This window comes from Babylonia areolata, chromosome 21, assembly GCF_041734735.1.
Source record: "Babylonia areolata isolate BAREFJ2019XMU chromosome 21, ASM4173473v1, whole genome shotgun sequence".
Lineage (NCBI taxonomy): Eukaryota > Metazoa > Mollusca > Gastropoda > Neogastropoda > Buccinidae > Babylonia > Babylonia areolata.
Genome location: NC_134896.1, coordinates 36,637,539 through 36,647,538, shown reverse-complemented (window position 1 = coordinate 36,647,538; position 10,000 = coordinate 36,637,539). Strand labels below are relative to the sequence as shown.

Genomic DNA, 10,000 nt, shown 5'->3' with positions numbered 1-10,000 from the left:
ATTGATGAATCCCATCTTCTTTTTCTACTTTCTTGAAGATTACACCCGAAATCTCACTGTCTGTCACTTATTAAGATTGACGAAGTGTACGATATCATAAATTTCTCTCTCCCTCTGTCTCTCTCTCTATCTCTGTGTGTGTGTGTGTGTGTGTGTGTGTGTGTGTGTGTGTGTGTGTGTGTCTCTCTCTCTATATATATATGTGTGTGTGTGTGTGTGTGTGTGTGTGTGTGTGTGTGTGTGTGTGTGTGTGTGTGTGTGTGTGTGTGTGTGTGTGTCTCTCTCTCTCTATATATATCTGTGTGTGTGTGTGTGTGTGTGTGTGTGTGTTTCCTTGGCTCTCGCGTTTAGATTCATTATGATCATCTGTCGGATGATGTAGTAGTAAAAAAAAAAAAAAAAAAAAAAAAAAGTTATTGCCGATAACATGCAATCGTTGGTTCACACATTTCCTGGTTTTTTTTTTCATTCGTTTATATATTCAATCGTTTAATCTTTCTCTTTGAGTGAGTGTGCGTGCGTGCGTGCGTCCGTGCCTCTGTGTGTGTGCGCGCGCACGCGCACGCGCACGCAGGTGGGATGGAATGCGTGTGTGTATTAACGAGTAGGCGTGGCAGTTTTCGAATCACGAGAGCACATTAACTTGCACAATGACAACGCTAAAGCTGAAGAAATTGTCAGCCTTGCTTTTGATATCTCCTGATATCCTTTTCAAAATTTTTTATTTATTTATTAATTTTTTTTATAAATAATATTAACTCGTCTCAGAATTTTCCAGCTGTTCATGATTGTGATCATACCTTTTTTTTTTTTTTTTTTTTTTTGTCCACGGTTTCTTATTGTTGTTGTTGTTGTTGTTGTTGTTGTTGTCGTTTCTCCTCTTACTGTTTATCATTGGGTCTTTCTCTCTTTGTCGTGTTGTAGACTGGTTTGTTGTACATATGTGCGTGGCGTTCACATCCCTTTCTCTCATCTTCTCTCTATGATGTATTACGATGTAATAATTAATTTGAATGTTTTTTTTTTTAAAGCGAATATGTGAAATGCTTTTATTTGAGAACATATGTTTATTACTCTTGTTTAATCAAGTTATCCGCGTGTGTGGGGTGGGTGGGGTGGGGGGGGGGGGGGGGGGGTGCGGGTGTGTGCTGATTATCTGGTTGTGGTTTTTCCGCAATTCGTCTTTATTCTTATCTTATCTGTCTATTATAATCAATGTGCAGTATAGTAGGCTATGTTTATAATTATATTCAAATAATGTTTCTTAATTCTTTCTGTTTTTACATTAAGAATACTAGTTATTACCTGCAGTGTGTGGATGTATGTATGAAACGATGTATGTGATATTTTTTTACATTTGTATCTTCGTAATATTTGTAGGGGCTGTTGTTGGCTTTTACAGTTATGGTCCCCATGTTGTTTACTTGTCTATGTTGTGATAATGCACCTGACCAAATTTCTCCAGTTGGAGATAATAAAGTTATTCTTATCTTATCTTATCTTATTCTCTCGGGCGCTATAGCCGAGTGGTTAAAGCGTTGGACTTTCAATCTGAGAGCCCTGGGTTCCAATCTCGGTAACGGCGCCTGGTGGGTAAAGGATGGAGATTTTTCCGATCTCCCAGGTCAACATATGTGTAGACTTGCTAGTGCCTGAATTCCATCCTTCGTGTGAAAACTGCAAGCAAATACGCATGTTAAAGATCCTGTAATCCATGTCAGCGTTTGGTGGTGGGTTATGGAAACAAGAACCTGCTCAGCATGCACACCCCTGAAAACGGAGTATGGCTGCCTACATCGCGGGGTAAATAAACAAAACGGTGATACACGTAAAAAGTCCCTCTGTGTCCTAGAAGTTCTGTCTGTCTGTCTGTCTGTCTGTCTCCCTCTCCTAGAAGTTCTGTCTGTCTGTCTGTCTCTCTCCCTCTCCTAGAAATTCTGTCTGTGTTTGTTTTTCTGTTTCTCTCTCTCTCTCTTTGTCCCAGAAGTTCTGTCTGTCTGTCTGTCAGTCTGTGTCTCTCTGTCTCTCTCTCTCTCTCTCTGTCCTAGTTCTGCCTGTCTCTCTCTCTCTGTTTCTCTCTCTCTCTGTCCCAGAAGTTCTGTCTGTCTGTCAGTCTGTGTCTGTCTGTCTCTCTGTCCTAGAAGTTCTGTCTGTCTGTCTGTCCCAGAGTCTGTCTGTCTGTCAGTCTGTGTCTGTCTGTCTCTCTGTCCTAGAAGTTCTGTCTGTCTGTCTGTCTCTCTGTCCCAGAAGTTCTGTCTGTCTGTCTGTCAGTCTGTTTCTCTCTGTCTGTCTGTCTGTCTCTCTCTGTTCTCGAAGTTCTGTCTGTATGTTGTGTCTTTCTGTCTGTCTGTCTTCTCTCTCTCTCTGTCTCTCTCTCTCTCTCTCTCTCTCAGCCTTTTCTCTTCCTTCTCCCTCTCCCTGTCTGTCTGTCTCTCCCGCCAACTCACCAAGGAAGTGGCAAAGATCCAAGAATTTCGCCGAATATTCGCCAAGGATTTTTGCAGTTTTCTCTCTCCCTCCCCCCCCCCCCCCTCTCTCTCTCTGTGTGTGTCTGTAACTGTTATGTGTTCTGCTGTGGTTTGGGTGGTAGTAGTAGTGTGTGTGTGTGTGTGTGTGTGTGTGTGTGTGTGTGTGTGTGTGTGTGTGTGTGTGTGTGTGTGTGTGTAACACCGTCTGTCTGTCTGTCTGTCTATCTAAGATGTCTGTCTGGTTTTAGTGACATTCATACCAACACTAAACCCATATGATTTACGTCTCAAAGCTTAAATCATTCTTTACGTCCTAACACTTAACCCATTCTTTACGTCTGACTCTCTCTCTCGGCCAGAGGTTTAACATGAAATTCTTTGAGTCCTTGAGTGATTCTCTCTCTGCCTTCCTTCCTCTATCCCCCCCTCCCCTCTCTCTTATTTCTCTGGTTTTTCAGGGGAACGTTCATACCAACTACTTAACCCATTATTCGCCGTCTCATCAATCAATCAAAACTTATCAACCGATTCTTCACAACGCCTCCCGGTTTCGTTTCAGGAGAACGTTCATATCAACAGCTTAACCCATTTTTCACCGTCTCATCAATCACATCAAAACTGTCATCAGTCACATCAAAAATTATTATTAACCCATTCTTCAGCACCACACCTCCCTGTCTGGTTTTCAGAGAAACGTTCATACCAACTACTTAATCCATAGTTCACCGTCTCATCAATCACATCAAAACTTATCATTAACCTATTCTTCACCACCACCACCACGCCTACCATGTCTGGTTTTCAGGGAAACGTTCAATTCAACAACTTAACCCATCATTAACCGTCTCATCAATTAAGACTTAACCCATTCTTCACTCCGCCTTCTGGTCTGGTTTCAGGGGAACGTCCATACCAACTGCTTAATCCATTATTTACTGTCTCATCAATCACATTAACACTTATTATTTACCCATTCTTCACCATGCCTCCCGATCTGGTTTCAGGGGAACGTTCATGTAAACTATTTAACCCTTTATTCACCGTCTCAACAACCAAAACTTATTTAATCCATTCTTCACCACTACGCCTCCATGTAAGATTTCAAGGGATCGTTCATATCAACTACTTAATCCGTTATTCACCGTCTCATCAATCAACCAAAACTTGAACCATTCTTCACCACTCCTCTTGGCCTTGTTTCAGGGAATCGCTCAAATCAACTGCTTCACCCATTATTCACCGTCTCATCAATCAACTAAAACTTAACTCACTCAGTACGGCCAGTCCTCTCTTCTCCTCTACACAGACCCCTCGGATGTCCAGTGGGTGTCTGAATGACCCAACCTTTAGCTTCCGTCGTCAGAAATGTGGTATTCTTTGTCAACATTCACCTCTTCAGTATAAGAGCCTTCCGCTTGCAATATTTTGATGGTTGTAATTGGGGGTGAAACGCTGTTAACGTCGTCTCTTTCGCCGTTCGTATGGAGAGAGTTAAACCATTCTCCACCAAGCCTCCCTGTCTGGATTCAGGGGATCGTTCAAACCAACTACTCAACCCTTTATTAAACCTTCTCAACAACCAAACACTTATTATTAACCCATTCTTCACCACCACACCTCCCTGTCTGGTTTTCAGGGACGTTCATCTCAACACTAAACCCATTGTCTTCTTCTTCTGTTTCTTCGTTTGTGGGCTGCGCTGCAACTCCCACGTTCACTCGTATGTACACGAGTTGGCTTTTACCCCCGCCATGTAGGCAGCCATACTTCGTTTTCTGGGGTAAACCCATATCATTTACGTCTCAAAACTTAACCCATTCTTCACCATTACGCCTCCCTGTCTGGTTTTAGGGGAACATTCAAATCAACCGCTTAACCGATTATTCACCGTCTCATAATTCAAACACTTATTGTTAACCCATTATTAACCACCACACCACCCTGTCTGTGTGTGTGTGTGTGTGTGTTTTAAAATTTATTTATTTATTTTTATAGGAGAACGGAGAACGTTCATATCAATTATTTAACCCATCATTCACCGCCTCATCAATCATGAACATAACCCGTTCTTCACCACTCCTCCTGTGTTATTTCAGGGGAACGTTCATATAAACTACTTAACCCATTATTCACCGTCTCATCAATCAACTCATTCTTGACCGTGCTGGTTTCCAGGGACGTTCATCTCGGCGTGGACCAGCCTGTGTGGCTGCAAGACGCGGCTGGGTCACCCGGCCAAGGCGTTCGGCCTGAACCTGCTGGCCGCCTTCCTGCAGATGGTCACCTTCGTGCTGATCGTCGGCTGGGTCTGGAGCATCATCTGGGGCATGAACTTCGTTCAGATAGCCAGTGAGCTTTTTTGTTTGTTGGTTATTTGTGTGTGTGTGTGTGTGTGTGTGTGTGTGTGTGTGTATGCGCGCGGGCGGGCGCGTGAAGAGTGTGTGCGATTTATTTTTTTTTTTTATCATGTTTTGTGTGCCCATGCTGCAGTTTTTACCTTCCTTGTTGGCAGTGTTTCGGTTTTTTTCTCCCTTGAATGAAAAAGAAAGAGAAGAAAACAACAACAACAAAGATCAAAGAACGCTGAACGAAGTGATATCTAGTCCGGGAATATGATTTAAAGCAGTGCTTGAAGATGCTTTTGAAACCAAGGGGGAAAAAAGAGGGAAAAAAAAAGAAAAAAAAAAGAAGAAGAAGAAAAAAAGAAGAAAAAACAAAAACAAAAACACCTCAGCTAAGTTCGGTCTACATTTTCCAGACTATATTACTAGCCGCATCATTTGGCACAAATTAAATCCTTTTGATGATATACAGTTTAAGGCTTACATGATTCGATGGGGAATGGCTTCTCTAGGCATTGAAATTTTGGTCTGTGTAGAAAGTTGAGATCAGCACTTTCGCTGCCAGGGTTAAAAAAGAAAAAGAAAAGAAAAAAAAAAAAGAAAAAGAGAAAAAGCTTGGATGTGATTGAAGTCAAACAGGGAAATAACCCGCCATTTAATTAACCACTGGAGTCTTTTGAGGACCGCCTCCCGTTCAAACTCCTTGTCTTTAAATTCTAGTTGGGAGATTTTTTTTTTATTTTATCGTGTTTATGAGTTTTTGTTTTTTTTTTTTGTTTTTTAAAGAATGTTTTGATTTTTATGGCAGTCATTATACGCCCTACATCTAGGGAAAGGATTTAAAATCGTGTTCTTGTGACAGATTCAAGACGTCATTTGGGGCCTGTGGGTTTCTAATGGGTTAATCTTGGAGGGAAAAAAAACAATAACAACGAGCTGTTCAATGGACAGTGCAGTGCAGGGGACTTCTTTTTTTCTATCTCTAAAGAAGTGTTTGGTTTGGTCTGAGTACAAACTAGGTCTCAAAAACTCATACGACTGATGCTGCACTGAATTTAGTATCTGTCCATTGAAGTGTGGAATCAGTTTCGAAAACTGAAAGCTTGCTAAGTTTGAAAATTGCGTTCTTTTTTTAATTTTATTTAAGAGACATTTTAGGCTGTGTAGACTTAGAGGGCCACATCCCAATACTTTTCACACACTTTGAGCCGCGGAAAGGAGTTTCTGTTGTCAGAAGCAAGAAAATAAACGAGAATGCGATGCGTCATAAAGAGAATTGTTGATAACAAACTGAGAATGATACTTGATTTGTGGACAGGAGGAGTTTTACTGACAGAGAGAGAGAGAGAGAGAGAGAGAGAGAGAGAGAGAGAGAGAGAGAGAAACACTTTGGACCTAAGTAAACATTCCATCGAAAGAATATATATATATATATATATATATATATATATATATATAATGTGTGTATACATATATATATATACATGAGTGTGTGTGTGTGTGTGTGTGTGTACATGTGTGTGTGTGTGTGTGTGTGTGTGTTGAAGCGCCGGAAGAGTTTTTGAGCTGCTGCATCATCATTACATCTTGGTCCTTGTGCATCTGTTGCATTGCAACCATTCCAGTGTTAACCCCCCCCCCCGACCCCCCTTCCCCAGCCCTTCTCCACTCCCCCTCGCCCCCCCCACCCTCTTCACCCCCACCCCACCCTCCTACAATACTTATTCGCACATCTCAACCCTCTCCACCAACCAACCCCTCCTCACTCCTTAACCTCCCCCCCCCACCCCTTTCCCTTCCTTCACCACCCCACCCCCCACCTCTACCTCTCATTTCCACCCGCATCCTGGGCATCCTTCACTAACCTATCTGCCCCCCCCCCCATTTATCTCACACACCCCTCCCCCCCGACCCCCCCACACACCCCCTACCCAACTTTTTCCCCCCCGAAAGCCAGCCAACCACGTGTATGGAAACGAACCAGCTTTCGTTCGCTTCCTATATCTGTCTCATGGACTACCTCTCCTCCTGTTTACTTCCTGTCTCTCCCAAGCCCCATAGACACTAGAATTCAGGACATAGACACCACTAATATCTCGCTAGTGTCTATGCCCAAGAGCTAAGTCAGTGTGTATCGTTACAAAGGTACGCCCCTCCATAGACTCCTACGTCTTTTCGTTGACCTAGTAAAATAATGAAAGTACAGTCAACTCCATGATCATATTATAATCTCAGTGAGTAAACTCACCTGCCCTCCCTCCCACCTACTTCTCTTCCCGCCCCCCGCCTACCCCCCCCCCCCGCCCTCCCTCCCCCATCCACGGCCCCCATTATTCCTTATCAGCATAATTAATAATTATCACTAAAACATCAGTGTTGGTTAATTAATTAACTGCTGGAAAGCCGCCGTGATGGCATTATCTGGAATGTGTGTGTGTGTGGTGTGTGTGTGTGTGTGTTGTGTTGTGTTGTGTTGTGTTGTGTTGTGGTGTGTGTGTGTGTGTGTGTGTGTGTGCCTGTGTGCGTTTGTGTGTGACTGCTGGAGACATTTAAGTGGTATTTAATGGTGAAAATTATTACAATCTATGCACATACGTTTGTGTGATTATACGATGTTTGCTTTGTTTCTTTCTCCCCCACCCCCCCACACCCCTGTTCTTTCTCTTCTATTTTTTCTTTCTTTTTCTTTTTTTTTTCTCTCTCTCTCTCTCTCTCTTCTTTTTCTCCGTCTTTTGACTGGAAGAGTTCCTTCGAGTGGAGTGATCAAACCGCTTCACAGCATTGTTAACAGTTTGTGTCAAATGTCCGTCCGCGAAATTGACTTATTCTACTGGCCAATTCGTACATGATAGTTGAGCTTCCGTGAAGGCTGAAACTGGCTCCTTTGCATAAGTGACAGTTATGGTACGTGCTAAATGTATTAATAATTGTGATATCTGTAAAATGAGACACAGACAGACTGACAGACAGACAGACAAACAGGCAGGAAAAGAGACAAAGCAGACGGATACACGAACGCAAATATGCATTTTAGTGTCTGATGGTTTTTTTTTTTTTTTTTTTTTTTTTTAATGTAGACTGCTTTGTTGGTTTTCTAAACAAAATTGTTTGAACTCTCCCCTGTCCAGTCTTAATGTAGATTCATTTCAGATTATTAATCGTCTTGCGGTTAGAAATACAGATTTGTAGTAACCTACTGGAATGCCTTGTGCATATGACCTGCATTTTGTCTGTTTTCGTGGTCGTTTTATTTTTTTTTTTTTTTGGTGTGTAATCTTGCATTTTCATTCTCAATTATGCGTACACCAGGCCTGTTATACTCCCTCCTTTTTTGTTGTACTTTAGATTTTTTTAAATAGAGTTTTCAGTTTCACTTTCAGTTTCACGAGGAGGCGTCACTGCGTTTAGACCCCCCCCCCCCCCCCCCCCCCCCAAAAAAAAAAAAAAAAAAAAATCCCATAAATACGCGATGCTACATTTGCAATGCAGATGCCTAACCAGCAGCAGATCCCAACGCGCTTCGTCTGGCCTTGAGTGCATGCATATATATATATTTCTGAAGGTCTTACCTTTCAGAGTGGAATTCTTTCACAAAAAAAATTTGCCAGAGGACAACACTTTTGTTCACAGTCGGTTCTCTTTTTCTGTGTGGCAAATTTCAGTTTTCGTCTCACTGGAGTGACTAGACGACGCTCAGTTTGAGACCGGTATTCGAACCCAGAACCTGTAGGATACTGTATTGGCAGATAAGCGTTTTAACCATTCTGCCCTGTTCCTCCTTCACAATCAACAAGTAGCAAATCGGTCTTTGTCGGAGAAATACTGTCCGTCATGTATACCTAACTCTGATGCCACTGTTTCCACCTAATTATGCCCGGTATCTAGTATTTACAGCCCGGATTCTGTCCTGCACGCTTACTTATCTTGCTCCTACAGTCATCAGTAAATGACAAGATCCCAGTTAGGAATGTGTGGACGTTTTTTTTATTTTTTATGTCCTGTCTGAAGCTGTCACAACAACGCTTTTTCGCCTTCTCATGCTGTGTTTTGATTTAACCACGTGTCCGTTTACTGTTGCCACCAACAACAATGTTGGGTTTTTTTCTTTTTCTTTTTTTTTCTCTCACTGCTCTTTGTATGACATGTATAGTTGTTCATCTTTTTACTGACAACCAACAGTTATTATCATTATCATTATTATCATTGTTGCTATTGTTGTTGTTGTTGTTGTTGTTGTTAGTAGTAGTAGTAGTAGTAGTAGTAGTAATAGTTGTCGTATGTTCCCATTATTATTATTATTTGGTTCGGCCAAAGACATTTGCCACTAAGAATAACGTGATTTAAGTTTTCAAGGAGGGGTATGGGGGCGGAAGTTGGCGAGGGGGGGGGGGGATTAAGGGGGTTAGGGGTGAGGGTGGAGTGACCTTCGAGAAAACGCGCCACAACAGCAGAACTGAATAAGATGGGCCCACTGCTCAACTGCATATAACAAGGATGGATTGTGACAGCATGCTTTTTTTTTTAACGTTTTTTTTTTGTTTTGTTTTTTTAATTTTCACAACCATGGCACACGGCGCTTCATCAGTTCTGGTGCTCAAGGGGATCTTGGGGGTGGCGTGGGGAAAGGAGGGGAGGGGAAGGGGAAGGAGAGGTGTTATTAGGGGGTGTTGGTTTAGGGAAACGGAGGAGGGAGGGAGGGGGGGGGGGGAGAGGGGTTCAATTCCCAGCACAGCGGGGTTCACGGACCCATGTCATTTTTTCCTAACAGGGACATTTACTATATATATATATATATATATATATATATATATATATATATATATATATATACATATGCTGTATTTTCTTCTGCAGCCGTGAGCAAGAATAACAAGGGCGACAAGCGGAGTCCGGCAGAGCAACTTCGGGACTGATTGTTGGCTGACGTTTGTGACTCGTACTCATGACTTTGACTCGGGTAGAGTAGACAGGCTGTCTTGAATTCCCCATAATTTATGATGATGATAATAATAACAATAATAATAATAATAATCATGCCTCCAGCTTGATCCCTTGTTTTTCTTTTTCTTTCCATTGCTGTGTTGTTTTTTTGTGTTTTGTTTTTTTGCTTTGCTGTGCTGTGCGGCGCGCACTGCCATGACCTGGACATTTTGACGCGTAACTTCTTTGTTCCCTCCCATATCTGGTTTA

The 10,000-nt window shown here is 42.2% G+C and overlaps 1 protein-coding gene across 4 annotated transcripts in view; it reads left to right on the top strand.

The window, feature by feature from the left end:
- The window catches only part of LOC143295793 (protein stum homolog), a 197,777-nt gene that overhangs the window by 179,335 nt on the left and 8,442 nt on the right, over nt 1-10,000 (top strand). For 3 of the 4 annotated variants that reach the window (XM_076607411.1, XM_076607412.1, XM_076607413.1), the window contains one exon: nt 4,644-4,817. In XM_076607411.1, the coding sequence (XP_076463526.1) occupies nt 4,644-4,817 (174 nt within the window). Of the gene's footprint in view, nt 1-4,643; nt 4,818-9,664; nt 9,768-10,000 lie in introns of all 4 variants that reach the window. The other variant, XM_076607414.1, reaches the window with a different exon arrangement.